Genomic DNA, 19,217 nt, shown 5'->3' with positions numbered 1-19,217 from the left:
AGATGTCCAAACTCCTAGCTGATTACGTGAATTGGACATTTTGCTTGACCTTGACCTTACAAAATTTAATCATTTCCAGCTTTTTACATAACACTTAGTCCCTGCAAGTCTCATTACTCTACAATTAAAATTGTAACCAGGAAGCTGTTCATAAAGATGGGTTTAGACAGAACAAACACACTCGAACAGGGCTTTAAACATAACCTTCCAACTTCGTTGGCAGAGGTAATTATTTCTTTCTTAGTAGTAAAAGATAGAAACAGTTTAAACAGACCACTTGAAGATACATTTGTACAATCATTTAGTGTATTCTACATAAGGCAAACGCTTTTACCAGATCACAACATGCTGAAATGAGCACTGATAATATCATGTACAATCTTACTGGCAGTATTTGTGTTTGCATATTTCTGTACTACCATAATGTATAATGAAGTTGCTACAGGTTTGCTATGATCAGTGTTTTATTTAAAGGTATGTTTGTGCGTTAGAGAGAGCAGTTATACGAACTTGCCGATCCCTAGGCGTCTTGGCAAACACATCCCCTCACACAGGAGTTTGGGTGGGAGATAACAAAATATGTGCTGTAGGTAAGGTACTTCATAGCTTTTGTTTGTAATCAGAAAATCTGGTTTTGCCTGTGCAGTAGTTAAAAATATTAGTTTAAACAAAGCTAAAAGCTCTTCTCAGTCTAGTTTTAGAATATTTTGAAAGCACAAAATCTTTTTTAGCCTAAAAATAGAGAACCTGCTCCAGCTCATGAAATGCAATACTTTTGTAAAGTAATGTCTGAAAACTGTACAGTATACTGTATGTTAATGACCTTCAGTACTGTGTAGTGATTAGTGTCCATTTTTTTTCCCCCGGTAGAAACTGATAGCGTAGAGCTTTGATTGATGTCGAGTGGTAGTTTACATAAGAAAAAAAAAATGATAAAGAAAATGTTTAGATCTTAAATTTTTCAATATTAAACTTACCCGATAATCATGTAGCTGTCAACTCCGTTGCCCGACAGAATTCTACGGAAGGGATACGCCAGCGATCGCTATACAAGAGGGGGGTGTACTCACAAGCGCCACCTGTGGCCAGGTACTGCAGTACTTCTTGTTGACACCACTTCAATTTTTCCTCTGTCGTGCTTCCGGCAAGACGTTCATGGATACGCTTATAATTTTGGAGTCTTGTTCACGGTTTTTGGTGAAGTATTGCTCTAAGATTTCAGCTTTCGCTATTCAGGAAGTTTTATTATTAGCTTAGCTAACTTTTGGAATTAATTTGATTAATTATGGTGACGAAGAGAGTATGAACTCTCTTTCACCTTTAAATGGCCGACCCTTCCCTTAGACGGAAGTGTTGGTGTCTAAGAGAGTATAGACTCTCTTTCTTAATTTTGCTTAACAAAAGTTATAGATTTATTTTATATCTCTCCGCCTTTTATAGGCCTCTTCGATTAACTTCCTTTTATTATAAACTTATTAAAATTAATTTTTATATTTGTTTATATTCGACCTTTCCTAATAGTAGGCGGTCTTTTCTTGGTACCGAAGTTAATTAACATTGAGCCCGTCATTTCGGTTTTACCTGTTAACATATTATGCTATTTTAATGTTTTTGAAAGAATTTCTTTGATAGTCTCGTACTGTTTTCAAAGTTGAACTAACGTTTTGTTTTGTCTCTGCAGTTGTTGACGTTCAGAACGTTCAACTTGCGCTCTATCGTTACGATAGAGAGAGAATTTTCACGGTGTCACGTTGCAGTAAGAGTAACCGTGTCTAGCGTTTTGTTCATTCTTTCTTAACTTAATGGTTTTAATTCTAATAAAGGAACTTTTCATTTTGGGAAATATTTTCCTTTAACAATAATATGTTTTAACGATATATATGATTGGGCTCTTCTCTCAGGTTCTAAGTCAAGAGAGAGAGAGAGAGAGAGAGATAGAGACGGAGGGAGAAAGAGGAGGATAAACGTTTCGTTCAAGCGAGTAACGTTGTTATCGTTTTTGCTCTTCTCCCTAGTCTCTTTAGGGGAAGAAGGTAAACGTTTCTAGAGTTTTTTCTTGTTCTCAAGCTTTATGCGGTGAGAGATTTTAAACGTAGTTTATTTGATCTAGTGTTTAGTCTCTTTCCAGCCACTGAATTATTTATCTTTCATTAGATTTTTCTGTTACATTGTAATTCTGTTTTCGCAATTACTAACTTTTAAAGAAGGATAGAATTGCGTGTTTCAGGTACAAACCACTTAAAGTTTCGAGTTCAGTGAAATAAGTGCAAACAGAAAATCAAAAGTGATAAGTGATTAGCGCAAAGTGTGTCAGTGTTGTGCGTGAGGGTACTTCTGTGCGTGCCAGTCGTCCTCCCAGTCCGGGACCTCTTGCAAGCTCCCAAGCCCAGGGGAGAAGCAATGTCGAAGGGCAAAAGGGTTCGGCAGGCCTTGATCGGCGCACAGAAGTATCCTCGGTGGTTGCGGGCGTGTCTTACAGAGACCGTCACTCCCACCCGCAGACGATTGAGCCCTTATTTTGCTCGTCTGCAGAAGAAATTTCGGGGAGAAAACGCTGGTCTCAGGTCTCAAGACCTCTTAAACGTAAAGTCCAGACCTATGCCAGACGTACGAAGTTAGAGTTCAACAACCCGGATGCAGTCATTGGGTTAGCTCTGACTCTCCTCAGTCATCAGGTGACTGCACACCTCCTAAGAGAGGTAAGGCGATGCCTCAACAGACCTCATCTTCTATTAAGGCTTTGCCTCAACAGACCTTATCGTCTGTTGATCCCAAGACGACTTTGCTGCAGTCCATGCAGTCGCAGCTTGCGGTCTTAATGCGTGAGTTTCAGGCTGAGAAGGTTACACCTCCTCCTGCGAACGCTCCGCCTCTCCGCAGTCCAGTCTGCCAGGCGTACGAAGTTGAGGTTCCTCAGGCTACCTTACCGCGTTCTGAGTTGCCAGTTACCAGCGGTGTGCAGCAACCTCCGCCTCCTCCTGCGAGAGCTCCGCCTCACCGCAGTCCAGTCTGCCAGGCGTACGAAGTTGAGGTTCCTCAGGCTACCTTACCGCGTTCTGAGTTGCCAGTTACCAGCGTTGTACAGCAACCTTAACCTTCCTTAAGGCAACCTCAGCAATGGGAGCAGGAGTCTTATGCCTTACTTCCTCCGCTTCCGCTTGCGGTTCCACCAGCGAGGCAACAATCTCTTGAGGTACGACAACCTCTTCCATCAATGAGGCAGCCACCTCAGCACTCGCTGCAGCGACCTAAACCCTCCTCAAGGCAAGAGTCTCAAGCGCAGCCGCTACCTCAACTCTCGCAGCTCACACCTCAGGAACCTTAACTCGTTCCTCAGGAACCTGCTACTGCGCATCCGCAACCCTTACAGCAAGCGCAACTCTTGAGGCAGCAACCTCATGCTATGAGTCAGCCACCTCAACGCATGCATCTGCCTTTTTTTTCCTCAACTTGAGCTTCTTCCCATTCAACTTGGGAATAACAATGACAATAATAACACCTCATTACTTTCATAACTTGCATTTGTAATCATATACATGTATGCCTACACAAACATTATGATAATGGAGGTTATTTGTATTACTTATATAAAAATATATATGTATTCCTTGCAATATATTTTTAACAAATCGCAAAATATGGCAAAAATATCTTCTAAACAAATGAATCATGAGTTATGAATGTAAGGTAATATTATGTTGATATTAAACCCCATGCAAGCATGCATGAAGTATGCAGTGTTGCCAACAGGGCGAGTTTCCCTTTCCTGAGGTGAAGTAGATTATAGTACATTTAGTGTAGCTTAATTCTACGATTATCATGCCGGCTATCAAATTCATCAACAAAACAGTCTAAATCAATTCCCTCGGCACGTGCACTTTCAATGGACAGTAATGCGATATTACTCACTCTAGCACTGGTCATGGAATTTCTGAGAAATGTTACACGCCATGCAACACGCTCTGCTTACCTTACAGCATGCTCTACATACAGCATGCTCTGCATACAGCATGCTCTGCATACAGCATGCTCTGCATACAACATGCTCTGCATATCTTACCGCATGCTTCTCAGTCACACATCTTTGGTTGTTGCCAACTCACTAGACTGTCAAGCAGTTTCATAACGTTGCCTTCTAGTCTGCTGCTTTTGCACCAGTGAAACCCTCACTGAGAGAACTTAGCTTTTCTCGGATATGGTCCCTGTAGATGAGAAAGTGCTTTTCTCCCTCCTTCTGATATTCCCTTGAGGACTCTGTCATTTGGAGAGGAGCCTTTAGCTGCGTAGCCGCCTATGGACTTTTCTTTAAGCATAACATGCTCCCAGGGAAGGTAATGGTTCCACTTCAGTCGCTAACCCCGTCTGTTACCACACCTGCTCCCATAGACCTTGAGCTGTGTTGCAAGACATGCAGTCCAAGCTTAGTCCTTGTTAGAGGATTTTTTTTGTTTACGGAGTCAGTGTGTCACTGGGAAGACGTTCAACAACCAGCAGAAGTGACTTCTTGTGACGCAGTGCGGCAACCTCAGCAACCCGATAAGGAGTTGTCTGTACGACCCAGACAGTCTAGACAGCTTCGGGTTGTCACTGTACTTCCTCGCTTCCCCATGGTTGACAGTTCACAGACTGTGCAGCAGTACCATGATCTTGTGTCCGGCTCCGTCAGACGACTGGCTTTTAAGAGCTCCCACAAGTCGTCGCTGTCTGGAGATTCTCAGATGGACTATGGATCTGACCAAGGAACTGGGCCTCCTGGTCAATTTTGAGGAGTCTCAGCTCGTCCCATCCCAGACCATTGTCTCCCTGGGTATGGATCTTCAGAGTCGAGCTTTTCGGGCTTTTCCGTCGGCCCCAAGGATCTTCCAAGCCCTAGAATGCATCCAGAGCATGCTGAGAAGGAACCGATGCTCAGTCAGGTAGTGGATGAGTCTAACAGGGACACTTTCATCGCTGGCCCTGTTCATCGTGTTAGGGAGACTCCACCTCCCCCCCTTCAGTATCATCTAGCTGCTCACTGGATAAAGGACATGACGCTAGAGACGGTCTCAGTTCCTGTTTCCGAAGAGAGGAGGTCTTCTCTCGCGTGGTGTAAGAACAGCTTTCTTCTCAAGGAAGTCTATCTTTGGCTGTTCAGAAACCCGACCGCCTTCTCCTCTCGGACGCATCAGACACGGGCTGGGGTGCGACTTTGGACGGACAGGAATGCTCGGGAACATGGAATCAGGAACAAAGGACACTTCACATCAATTGCAAGGAGTTGTTGGCGGTTCTTCTGGCCTTGATAAACTTCAAGTCCCTCCAGCTTAACAAAGTGGTGGAGGTGGACTCTGACAACACCACAGCCCTGGCTTACATCTTCAAGCAGGGAGGGACTCTTTCGTGAAGTTGTTCTAGATCGCAAGGGACCTCCTCATCTGGTCTAAAGATCGAAAGCTCACGCTGGTAACGAGGTTCATTCAGGGCGGTATGAATGTCATGGCAGATCACCTCAGCCGGAAGGGTCAGGTCATCCCCACAGAGTGGACCCTTCACAAGAATGTTTGCAGCAGACTTTGGGCCCTGTGGGGTCAGCCAACCATAGATCTGTTCGCTACCTCGATAACCTAGAGACTCCTGTTGTATTGTTCTCCGATTCCAGACCCAGCAGCAGTTCACGTGGATGCTTTTCTGCTGGATTGGTTCCATCTCGACCTGTATGCATTCCCGCCGTTCAAGATTGTCAACAGGGTACTTCAGAAGTTCTCCTCTCGCAAAGGGACACGGCTGACGTTGGTTGGCTCCGCTCTGGCCCGCGAGAGAATGGTTCTTAGAGGTACTGCAATGGCTGGTCGACATTCCCAGGACTCTTCCTCTAGGAGTGAACCTTCTACGTCTACCTCACGTAAAGAAGGTACACCCAAACCTCCACGCTCTTCGTCTGACTGCCTTCAGACTTTCGAAAGACTCTCAAGAGCTAGGGGCTTTTCGAAGGAGGCAGCCAGAGCGATTGCCAAAGCAAGGAGAACATCCACTCTCAGAATCTATCAGTCTCAAGGGGAAGTCTTCCGTAGCTGGTACAAGACCAATGCAGTTTCCTCAACCAGTACCACTGTAACCCAGATTGCTGACTTCCTGTTATATCTAAGGAAAGTAAGATCCCTTTCAGCTCCTACGATCAAGGGTTACAGAAGTATGTTGGCAGCGGTTTTCCGCCACAGAGGCTTGGATCTTTCCACCAACAAAGATCTACAGGACCTCCCTAGGTCTTTTGAGACCTCAAAGGAACGTCGGTTGTCCACTCCAGGCTGGAATCTAGACGTGGTCCTAAGGTTCCTTATGTCATCAAGATTTGAACCTCTCCAATCAGCCTCTTTTTAGGACCTCACATTAAAAACTCTTTTCCTCGTGTGCTTGACAACAGCTAAAAGAGTAAGTGAGATCCACACCTTCAGCAGGATCATTGTTTTCACATCTGAAACGGCTACATGTTCCTTGCAGCTCGGTTTTTGCTAAACGAACTTCCTTCACGTCCTTGGCCTAAGTCGTTCGAGATCCCAAGCCTGTCCAACTTGGTGGGGAATGAACTGGAGGGAGTACTTTGCCCAGTTAGAGCTCTTAGGTACTATCTAAAAAGGTCTTAACCTTTACGAGGACAATCAGAAGCCTTATGGTGTGCTATCAAGAAACCTTCTTTTCCAAGTTCTAAGAACTCAGTTTCTTACTATTCAGGCTTCTGATTAGAGAAGCACATTCTCATCTGAAGGAAGAAGACCTTGCTTTGCTGAAGGTAAGGACACATGAAGTGAGAGCTGTGGCTACTTCAGTGGCCTTCAAACAGAGCCATTCTCTGCAGAGTGTTATGGATGCAACCTATTGGAGAAGCAAGTCAGTGTTTGCATCATTCTATCTCAAAGATGTCCAGTCTCTTTACGAGTACTGCTACACCCTGGGACCATTCGTAGCAACGAATGCAGTAGTAGGCGAGGGCTCAGCCACTACATTCCCATAATCCCATAACCTTTTAACCTTTCTCTTGAATACTTTTTATGGGTTGTACGGTCGGCTAAGAAGCCTTCCACATCCTTGTTGATTTGGCGGGTGGTCAATTCTTTCTTGAGAAGCGCCGAGGTTAAAGGTTGTGATGAGGTCCTTTAGTATGGGTTGCAGCCCTTGATACTTCAGCACCTTAGAGTTGTTCAGCCTCCTAAGAGGAACGCTGCGCTCAGTAAGGAAGACGAACTTATTTAAGGCAGAGTAATGGCTCAAGTCGACTTCCTTACCAGGTACTTGTAATTTCATTGTTATTTTGAATAACTGATAATATGAAATACGGGATACTTAGCTTCTTGATATACATGTACACTGGTTTTCACCCACCTCCCTGGGTGTGAATCAGCTACATGATTATCGGGTAAGTTTAATATTGAAAAATGTTATTTTCATTAGTAAAATAAATTTTTGAATATACTTACCCGATAATCATGATTTAATTGACCCACCCTTCCTCCCCATAGAACCAGTGGACCGAGGAAAAATTGAAGTGGTGTCAACAAGAAGTACTGCAGTACCTGGCCACAGGTGGCGCTTGTGAGTACACCCCCCTCTTGTATAGCGATCGCTGGCGTATCCCTTCCGTAGAATTCTGTCGGGCAACGGAGTTGACAGCTACATGATTATCGGGTAAGTATATTCAAAAATTTATTTTACTAATGAAAATAACATATTATGTAACAAGAGTTGAGGCATATGACAGCTCTTTTGGAAAACTTTTATAATTTTATTTTACCTAAAAACAATTGAATGTTGACATTTACTTATTTCAGGCATTCAAGGACGTCACGTAACAACTCATGGGATAGCTTTGAATTGCAACACAGAGTTACACTGGTTCCAGAACATAGTTCCCTGTGGTATTCCAGATAAAGGAGTTACTACACTTAGTAAGGAATTGAATCGTGATGTTAGAGTTAGTGAAGTAGTGCCCCACTTCCTAAAAGCTTTTGCTGAGATTTTCTGCTGTGAATTGGTAGAAATTGACAAAAACCACATGTTATGATAGTATCCCAGTGGAATTGAAGTACATTACAGTATATGGAAAGTTGACAATATAACTAATGACTATAAAATACTTTGTATATAATTTGTTGTGGATGCAGGTTTTAAGATTGCATAATTTTGTTGAGAAAACCGTGTGTACAGATAGATATTAAAATGTTCCCAAAGAAATTATTTTATTTCTTACATAATAAACTCTTGTGTCTTTGAAATCCACGACAAGACTATATGACTGAATTCATCAGTTCTCATAAAGCAAGACTACAGGATTTGTTATGAAAAGGATTCATCTTAGAATAAAGACCCCCCAAAATATTAATAAAATTACAATTCCCATAATAATGATCAAAGATGAGTATACAGTACATTTACTTACCTCCATCTGCCTAAACTTTCACAGAATATAAAACTACTTAAATGCATATCGAAAAGGACCAGCCTTTCGAGAGAAGTCTGATGCTACTGCATCTCTTCTCTTCAGCATTAGCAGGTTGTAAATCTGGTAAGTGAAGGTCAGAGCCTTATTTCTGACTGCACCAACCCTCTAAACCATCATATGAGCTTGATAACCTTGAACGAGGAAATTTCACTACCATGTGGGACACATGGTCCAAACATAACATCAAGTGGAGAGTCCATTATGGTGGACTCCATTTCTATAGAATCAAAGGCTGAAAAGAACATGCTTCACACCTTGATTATTTACAGTGAGGTTAACCTTCAGTGCACAGACTGACGGGTCAACCTGAAGAGTAACAACCTCACAATACTATGCGAGACAAAATCTACATTGACATACGGAGACGGAAGCAAATGTCTACTGGATCAGCTGGAACTAAGTGAATTCTATGATCCAGAGATCAAATTCACCAATCCCCAGGTAGTCCAAAAGACAGTTTTAAATATGTAACTTCCCTGGTAGTTACATATATATAGATTAATCCCGCCGATTCGTCGCCCGCACGGCAGAAATTCAAAATTCGTGGCAATCGCCGACAGGTGGTCATACCTGTGCACCATCTAACCAGGTACCTGGAACCATTCCCATAAGTCCTCAGAAATTCCCTGCCGTCGTTCGAGCAACACGTAGGAAATTCTCTCTACTTTGTTTGGGTTTGCTTTAACTACAAATTGGTGAAGTACCCATTGCTTTGTTTTTGATGGCTTTCGCTGATATTGGATTTTCCTTTCTTTTTCACACGAATAAGATAGTTTTTTGTTGGTCCAACTTGGACAGTTTAATTTAACTTGATTTTCAAGATGGCTCCTCTGTTGTTGGATTTTGTGTGTAAGGCTGCAAGACCGGCTTCCAAAAGCTGCGCTTGATCCCCACACAGTATGTCAAATGCAGAGGGCATGTGTGTATTTTTCTTTTGTAATATGATTGCTATGTTTGTAAGCTTGAAAGGGATAGGATCAAGGAATTTTTCCCCCTACTTTAAAAACTAAGGAACAACTCTTAAGACATGATGGTGGAAGGAAATCTTTCCACCACACTATGACGTCACAAATCATGTGACGTTAACTCTTAGCAGAATGCCTTGAAGGAAATCATTCTGCTAGCGCTATGACGTCACAATCATGTGACGTCAACTACGTAGTATGACTTGCAAATATGTAAATTCTTTTCTTTTTCTTGCAAGAAATGTAAAGAAAATACTAACTTACTAAGCATAAGTATTTTGATTTTTATATTGTAGGGAAATATAATTTTTTTAAAGTAAATATTTGTCCTATTAGTATACTTCCTTTAGTTAATCATCGATTTATTATAAAGATTTCACTAGCGTACAGTCAATTCACGTTACGTAGTACAGGTACTCTTGACGATCGTTACAGTTTCACAATACTTTGTATCATTATTTAGTATTTCGATATTGAGAATACTTATATTAATCGTATAGCCTATTGAATTTTCATTCTAGCCCTTGGCGAAAGAGTATAATCTCTTGCAACGGGCAGGTATAATTATGGTCTGATGTGAAAGTTAAAAGAGCTAGTATTCAGTGGCACGCAAGCATGACGCAGTGCAGTGGAGGGTACGGCTGCTCGGACCTGTCGTTCTCCTAGCCCTAGACTTCTTCCATTCTCCCCAATCCCTGGGAGAAGGAATGTCGACAGGCGAAGGGAGGCAAGAGGCGTTAGCCCCCGAGCAGTCGTCCCCTCGAGCGTACCTGTTGACGCTTCCCAGGACGCTCGCCCTCGCCATTGGAAAGGCGAGGTAAAAGTGTTATCCTCACCGTCGGATGACGCAGCTCCCAGACAACATTGGCATTTTATGTTTTTCCCTTCCTGCTAGACAAGAAGAGAGTTGCTCATCATGGAACCGAGCGCCGAGATCGCGATCGTCATAGTTCCGAGCGCGGGCTCGCGGCAAGGACGCACGCGAGCTGCAGCGCTCATGAATGCTCCCTCGCTGCGATCTGGACGCGTTACGGGAGGCGGCAAGGATCTTGACGCTCCCTCACGGCATGCTGGACGCACGCGAGCAGGACGCTTCCTCACAGCTTGCTGGACGCATGCAAGCGGGACGCTTCTCCGCATGCAAGCGGGGCGCTTCTCCGCATCAAGATCGCAAACGTCATAGTTCCGAGCGCGGTCTCGCGACAAGGACGCACGCGAGCTGCAGCGCTCATGGACGCTCCCTCGCAGCGATCTGGACGCGTTACGGGAGGTGGCAAGGATCTTGACGCTCCCTCACAGCATGCTGGACGCACGCGAGCAAGACGCTTCCCCGCGTCAAGATCGCAAACGTCATAAAGCAGGCTGGACGCATGCAGGACGCACCGCAAGCAGCATGCCCAGCAGCAGCATGCTGGACGCACGCAAGCATGACGCTCACTCCCAGCATACTGGATGCATGCAGGTCGCATGCAAGCATGACGCTCCCTCGCTGCATGCATGACGCACGCAAGCATGACGCTCCCTCGCAGCATATGGGACGCATGCAGGACGCACGCAAGCATGACGCTTCCTCGCAGCAGACTGGACGCATGCATGATGCTCCTTCGCAGCATGCTGGACGCATGCGGGAGCAAGCAGGCAAGACAAGGCGTGTGTTTTCTCCCACTCGTTCTACTTCAGAGATCGCTAACCCTTTAGAGGAGATCTCAGAGGAGGAAACGCAAGAAACTCTTCAAGCAGCATATCTTAAAAGATTACTTGCAGTTCTGGCGGACTTATATCCGGAGGACTTTTCAGCAGGCTATACCTCGGAGCCCGCCCTCGCAGTTTTTGAAGGGTAAACCCCAGGAATCTTCCTCTTTCAAGGAAACAGTGTTAGCCAGATCGGTCTATAGGGCTTTTTCGACTCTGAACGATTGGATTCTCAAGAGAAGGAACAAGGAAGGACAACCTTTTCCTTCCCCCCAATGAGATTGGCTTCTAGATCCGGTGTGTGGTACGAAACAGGAGGTTCTTGGTTTGGAAATTCCTGCCTCCTTCCAGGGAGACTTCTCCAAACTCATTGATGCCTCGCGTAGATCAGCCATGACTAAGGCTAAGGTGATGTGGTCCACGTCAGAGATGGATCACTTGCTGAAGGACATCTTCAGAACAATCGAGGTCTTCAGCTTGATGGACTGGACTCTAGGAGTCCTCGCAGACGTTAAGAACGAGACGCAGATGCACCTTTTCGCCTGTCTCGATAAAGCTATGAGTGACGGGTCGGTCGAACTCACAGCCCTTTTTCACAGCAGGTATTATTAAGAAAGAGCTATGCTGTTTCTTTCCTGTCGTCAGGATTGACTCTCGCTCAGAGAGCAGAGTTCTTGTATGCTCCCTTGGCCAAATACCTCTTCCCTTCAGAGCTAGTGAAGGACTTATCGGCAGCTCTTGCGCACAAGCAACGCAAGATCTGATTACAAGGACTGCGAGGAAAGTTCTTCCGGCTAACTTTTTAGCCATGAAGGAGAAGGAAGCTCCTCCCACGCGTCAGCCCTTTCGTGGGAGAGCCTTTCTAGAAGAGGACAGAATGGCTGCTGGAGGGCAACCTCGTAACCCCAAACAGCAACTGAAACTCAAAAAGTGAACTCAATCTCCAGACACAAGTATCCCACTACTGGCAGCAGCTCTTCAAGAGCAGATAAACCAGATGCTGTCAAAAGCAGCAATAGAAGTGGTAGAGGACCCCTCGTCAGAGGGATTTTACGAGACTTTTTCTGGTACCCAAGAACTCGGGGGATTGGAGACCTGTTGTGGACGTAAGTCCAATGAACAAGTGCGTGAGCAAAGTCAAGTTTGCTATGGAAATATCTGCGTCAGTCCTAGCAGACACCAGACTAGGTGACTGGATGGTGTCGATAGAAGGACGCGGCTTTTCTCGTCTCAATTCACCAGAGCTACAGGAAATATCTGAAATTTGTACATCACACTACAACTTTTCAGTTCAGAGCACTTTTGCTTTGGACTAATCACGGCCCCTTACGTTTTCACATGAGGGGTATCGAACGTGGCTCTCTGGTTACATCTGGAAGGGGTACAAATTTCGATGTACTGTACCTGGACGACTGGCTAATCAGAGCCAGGGTTTAGGAAAGTGTCTGGAGGATCTACAGGTGACTACATCTACGTCCACTTCAGTTCCATCTGTCTAGTTATTGGACAAGAAACCAAGACCTAGCGACGTGGATTCCGATCCCTCTGGGAATCAGGAATCAGGGGAGTTGGTGGGACTACCCCAACAAGTTACTAGAAAGCTTCAAACTTCATCAGAAGAACCCCGACCTAGTGTATTCAGACGCATCAGACGTGGGGTTTTACAACACTGGGGAAGAGCGAGATCTTAGGTCTATGGGAAGACCACAAAAAGAAATGGCACATAAACGTGAAGGAACTGGTGGCCATTCTTCTAGCCCTAATACACTTCCAGGAGGAGGTCCAAAACAAGTTAGTACAGGTCAACGCAGGCAACACCACAGCGCTGGCCTGCATCAGAAAACAGGGAGGCACTTGTTTGGATTCCCTTTACGAGGCAGCAAGATCTCCTGCTGTGGGCAAAATTGAACAATATATCTCTGATAACTCGCTTCATAGAGGGAGAGAAGAATGTCAGAGCGGATCTTCTCAGCAGAGGAAGACAGGTTCTCACGACAGAATAGACCCTGCTTCACGAGGTGTGCAGCAGGCTTTGGAATCTGTGGGGAGAACCGTCAATAGACCTCTTTGCGACGCAAAGAACAAGAGGTTACCCGTTTACTGCTTTCCAGTCCCAGACCGGGAAGCAGTGGCAGTGGACGCCTTCTTCATGGAGTGGGAAGGACTAGACACGTACGCCTTTCCCTCCATTCAGGATCCTAGACAGAGTCATGAAGAAGTTCAGGGATTCGAACAACGCCCGCATGACCATGATAGCTCCGTTTTGGCCCATGAGACCCTGGATCACAGAAGTGTTGGAGTGGCTAGTAGACACCCCCAGATCATTACCTTGTCGGAACGATCTACTCAGACAGTAACTTAGTGAGAGATACCTTCAAATCTCCTCGCTCTCATCTAACTGCCTTTCGACTATCGGAAAAACTGGCAAGAGTGAAGAGCTTTTCGAGGAAAGCTGCAAGAGCAATCGCGGGAGCGAGGAGGACGTCCCCAATCAAACAATCTAAGTGGGACATGTTCAGAGAATGATGCAGAGTTAATAACATTTCTTCTTCCTATACCTCTCTTTCTCAACTGGCAGATTTTCTGCTACATTTAAGAATACAAAAGAAACTAGCAGTATCAACCATCTAGGGATACCGCAACATGCTAGCCTCCGTCTTCCATCACAAACATATTGACGTGTCAGGAGACAAAGATCTCTGACCTTATAAGATCCTTTGAGACCGCTAAGAGGAAGGACAACCCAACCCCATCTTGGAATTTGGATGTAGTCCTGATGTTTTTAACCTCGAGCAGGTTTGAACCTCTTGACAAGGCTTCATGGAAGGATCTTACTAAGGAGAGCCTATTTCTGGTTGCGTTAGCGACAGCCAAGAGAATAGAAGAATTGCAAGCCATTAGCTAAAAGATGGGCTTCAATGGAGAGAATGCAGTCTGCTCTCTACGACAAGATTTTCTCGCCAAGAACGAGAATCCTTCGCAACCATGGCCCAGATCCTTTACCATTCCAGGATTATCTCATTTAGTAGGACGGGAAAACGAGAAAGGCCTTTGTCCAGTAAGAGCCCTAAAAATTTTATCTGCAGAGGACCAGAAACCTGAGAGGACAGGCAGATAACCTCTGGTGCTCGGTAAAGAAGCCTTCGCTACCCTTGTCAAAGAATGCACTGGTGTTCTTTATCAAGGATTTAATAAGGGAAGATCACCAGAGTTGTGATGAGAAAAGCTTCCTATGCCTCAAAGTCAAAGCACACAAAGTAAAAAGCTGAGGCAACTTCGATAGCTCATAGACACAACAAGTCTATAAAAGCGATTTTGGAAGTGACATTCTGACGAAGCAAATCAATCTTCGCAGATTGTTACCTAAATAGGTACAGACCCAATATGAGGATTGTTGTTCCCTGGGTCTGTACGTTGCCTCCAGCGCCGTACTTGGAGAAGGTACTACTGCCTCTAACCTATAACCTTGTTTATACCCTTACCTTTTCTTGAACTTGTTCTCATAGGTCGTCTGTAAAGGTTGCTGCAACCTTCCATGGCCTGGGATGCAAGTCTAAGTTATGTTTTATGCAATGTGTTTTTAGTGTGTTAATGGGTCAGATCATTGTCCATGGCTATGCCAGGATAGCAAGGTTGGTGGTCTAGTCATGTTAAGGTCAAGGACTGTGTGACAGCCCCACTGAGGCTTTCTACAGCCCCCTGGGTGGATCACAAGGTCTCTCAAGGAATGCAGGCAAATGAGGCAGGAAAACTATGAAGCCAGCTTCCTTATCAGGTATGCCAAGATAGCAAGGGTGGTGGTCTAGTCATCTTAAGGTCAAGGACCGTGTGACAGCCCCACAGAGACTTTTTACAGCCCCCTGGGTGGATCGCTGGGTCTCTCAAGGAATGCAGGCAAATGAGGCTAGAACACTATTAAGCCAGCTTCCTTATCAGGTAGGAACCAGATTATTGATACAGCTAATTTGTAGCGATTAATAATTCTACGAATTCCCGACGTTGTGGTTTTCTACCCACCACCAATGGTGTCAATCAGCTATATATATGTAACTACCCGGAAAGTTACATATTTAAAAATGGTACAGTATTTTTATTTTACAATAAATTTTTAAATATACTTACCTGGTACTTGGTCAGAGTCTGAAAAGTACTTTCACTTAAATCTCCTAGAGATGAAGTTCATATATCTGGCCCGGCCCTTCAAGAGCTCCACCAGTTCCTGATGGGTCACTCGGTGGTGATGATGAGCGACAACACCACGGTAGTGGCTTACATAAGAAAAAAAAGCTGGGAGGTATTTTTTCACAGCCCCTATCCGATCTAGTGGTAGAGATACTGAGATGGGCGGAAGCTCACTCGGTCTGACTATCAGCTGGCTTCATTCCCGGCAAGAGGAATGTGCTCGCCGACAATCTGAGCAGAGCGTAACAGATAGTGGATTCGTCGAGTGTGGATCTGTTCACAATGGCCCGGAACTTCAGTCCCAGATCCCAAGGCTCTCTGGTAAGATGCATTCCAACAACGGGGGAACAACATTGACATTTACGCATTCCCACCGTTCTGTCTGATGGGAAGAGTACGTATCAAGACCAGAACAGCGGCCATCTTTCGACGACCCTCGTAGCTCCGCTATGCCATCACGCAGAATGGTTCCCGGGACTTCTGCTGTTCCTACGGAGCTGCCAAGAGAACTTCCTCCACGACACAACCTGCTCAGACAACCAAGTCAACTTTTACCACAAGGCAGTAGCTTCACTATGCCTTCACGCCTGGAGACTATCCAGCATCTCATTCTGAGAGGATTTTCGCAACAAGTCGTGAAGAGGATATCTGGATTGCTGCGAAAGTCATCAGCTTTACTATACCAGGCGAAGTGGAACGTCTTATGAGGTTGGTGCCGTGGAAGGGATCTCATTCCACTCAATACCACTATTCCAACAATAGGGGAATTCCTCGTGTATCAACTACCGAGGTAAAAAATGCATCTTGCATTTTCAGCGGTTTTAAACTGAAAGGAATGGGGATTTCCTCATCGCTAGAACTTCCCTCCTCATGTGAAGTTATGAACTTACCTGTCCTCAAGCAGAAGCGAGACCTCCCCCATGGAACATGGTTCGAGTTCTTCGGTCCCTAATAGGATCCCCCGTACAAACCATAACAACAGGCAACAGATTGCCCCCTAACTTGGAAGACAGTGTTCCTGCTTGCCTTGGCATCAGCCAAACAAGTTAGTGAACTTCATCACCCTTTCAAGGAGATATGGAGAAGTAAGCTTGAGCTTCATCCTTGAGTTTTTTTCCAAGACTCAGAATCCGGGGGTTTCGGATCCTAGATTCTACTACTTCCGGATAACGAGTATCTGCTCTGTAACCGACGACCCAAATCTTCTGTTACTATGCCCAAAGATGTTTGAGGCTCTACCTAAAGAGAACAGAAACAGCTCGGCCCAGAGCGCCCTCACTTTTCGTAATCACGGGCAGGAACAAGAGGATGATCACGAAGAACACAATCTCCGCATGGATTTGTAGGGTCATTGACCTTGCCCTGAATCCCAATTCTCCTCCAGCACGTCGTCCAGGGCCCATGATGTCAAGAGCCTAGCTACGTGTCTGGCCTTCAAAAAGAACTACTGTACAGTGTACTCTGTGATGCACGTAATGCAAGTGGGCGTGTGGAAACGCCAACCTATGTTCACCGCCGCCTACCTGCAAGACATAACACACAGGAAGCTTGATACATTTTCTATCAGTCCTGTGGTGGCTACACAACAGCTGGTTTAGTATCTGAAGCTCCTTAATGGACAAGTAGCAGAAGGTCGAGGGCATTGGTTACCTAAGTTTTAGTCCGAGTGAATGAAAGAGAATGTCTGGCTCTTTTCCTTTCTTCATCCTCCCCTCTTGGGGAAATCAGCATCCTGGATCGACAAGCTGACCTCAAACCTCTGCAGGTTAACCATTGCTCCCTTGTATAACCTAGTATTGTCCCAATAATGTTGCATCCACCTACCCTGGCGAGGTGGTATTGGGAATGTCTCAGTCTCCTCGGTTATTTTCCTGAAACTGAATAACTTTTACCTTGACAGTATCTCCTCACACAGATTGCATAAGCCGCAGACCGTGCTTAGTAGGTTCAGCGAGGTGTTAGGGTCTCTTTTGTGCACTAACCTACGCAATAGGGAATACCCGGGGTAAGGCCAAAAAGACAGATTGGCAGGGACGGCCACCCTCCTAATGGGCAAGTCACCCCTATAATTAGCGTTGGTTTGTATTTCAGTTACGGAAAAAATGACAAATTTTGGAAGCAATTTGTATTTTTCAAAACGATACAAACCTTAGCTATTTATACATACTTGCCTGCCAACCCTGTCCCCTGTCGAAGTCCTACCTCCAAGCAAAGTGAAGCACAATCACAGGTGTGGGTGATAGGGGTAGCTAGCTAACCCCCAACTAACTTGCAGGATGGTAGGTTACCCCTCACCACATTCTAATGGCTTGCCCTTTCAGCTACGTCAAAGGTATAATACCCTTATAAATAGATAAGGTTTGCATCGTTAGGAAAAATACAAATTACTTCCAAATTTGACATATTTAGGAGGAACTCCATAATGCAAGATTTTCCACAAAATTGGTTGGTGCACACTATCAAAGGCTTTTTCCTGGTCCACAAATGCCATAAAGTATATTTATATATTCTACAAATTGCTGTACCACACGTCACGTCACGTACGTGTGTGTGTGTATATATATATATATATATATAATATATATGCATGGGCAACAAGCTCGTTTTTTTAGGCCAAACCACGGTGTGTATATACAGTACTGTAGTATGAAAAGTAATGGGCCAAGAACACTACCCTGTGGAACACCAGATATCACATTCCTACACTCACTATGGTGCCCATCAACAACTATTTGATTAAAAATAAAATGGAATGCGACTTTTTTTACAAACTTAGTTTTTTGGGCCATATGGTCAGGTATTGGCATCAGTGAGGCCAGTTTTTTGGGCCATATGGTCAGGTACTGGCATCAGTGAGGCCCCTCAGCAGTGCAGTATTATTCCTTAGGCTGAAGCCAAAGGGTCTATGCAACTTTTTTCTTTAGTGTTAAATGTTAAAACTATGGATTAATTATTTCATTTGTAATATTGCAATAAATTGTACCAAATAAAAGCATGAATTTCACAGGGTGGGGGTTAGTCATTGAGGATGTCGAGGGACCTAAAGAAGCTTGAGGACTATGGGGTCCTATTCCCTCAGGTTCTTGTTGCAACTGGGTGGAGACTAAAGTCATTAAATTGCTTAGTAAAAGCTAAACGACGTTGAACAGGAAGACATCAAGAAAGGAATAGAGGATGGATGTAAAAAAAAAAAAAAAAATGGTTATTGTTAGTCATGATATCATTGACAGCTTTAACCAGATGGAGGAACTTATTGCATTGAGCTAAAACTCTCTTGAAAATAAGTCGAGTTATTAGCATGATGTGGCCTTGGACTTTTAGTTAAGAGAAGTTAATTTTTAACTTATGGACTTTAGTTTGTTATACAAAACCTATCCAAAGTGAACACTGGATGCTGTTCAACAGATGATCGACACTTACATCAATTTTCACGAGACCAGGTTTTCTTTCATTCATTACCTCATAATTATAAGTTAGCCTGCAACAAAGGCCTAGAAGGTCCGATAGAGAAAGGAGTCCAATGCAGAATAAAAACTGAACAAATAATACGAATAAAAATAAATTTAAAAATTAGGATAATTTAATAAACTGGTAGCAGATATACAATGTAACAAAACTATGTCAATCTGTATTACAGATTCAATTATTTGATTAGGGAGCTTATTCAGCAATTTGGTCAGGACCCAGAACTAAACTTTAAGAAATGTTTTAGTGTAGGTCATTATTAAAAAGTCAAGATTTAGAAGGTTCAACATACTTTACATAGTATTACATGGGGGGTGGGGGAGATGGTGCAGTCTAAGAAGTTTAAATGCAAAGGAGGGACAGTATTATGAAAATATTAGACAGCATTTACAACTGTCTAATTGATCAATGGTGCCAGAGATTAATAATTAATAATTTGA

At 44.3% G+C, this 19,217-nt stretch overlaps 1 protein-coding gene across 2 annotated transcripts in view; it reads left to right on the top strand.

Moving 5' to 3' along the window:
- Positions 1-8,210, top strand: part of Lipt2 (Lipoyl(octanoyl) transferase 2) — a 29,409-nt gene extending 21,199 nt beyond the window's left edge. The window contains exons 4-5 of one of the 2 annotated variants that reach the window (XM_068344108.1): positions 475-590; positions 7,803-8,210. In XM_068344108.1, coding sequence (XP_068200209.1) covers positions 475-590; positions 7,803-8,035 — 349 coding nt within the window. In that variant the 3' untranslated portion in view covers positions 8,036-8,210. The remainder of the gene's footprint in view (positions 1-474; positions 591-7,802) is intronic. The other variant, XM_068344107.1, reaches the window with a different exon arrangement.
- Positions 8,211-19,217: the final 11,007 nt, after the last annotated feature.

This window comes from Palaemon carinicauda, chromosome 20 (assembly GCF_036898095.1).
Source record: "Palaemon carinicauda isolate YSFRI2023 chromosome 20, ASM3689809v2, whole genome shotgun sequence".
NCBI lineage: Eukaryota > Metazoa > Arthropoda > Malacostraca > Decapoda > Palaemonidae > Palaemon > Palaemon carinicauda.
Note: the sequence above shows the minus strand (reverse complement) of the source record. Positions and strands in the feature narration are given on the sequence as shown.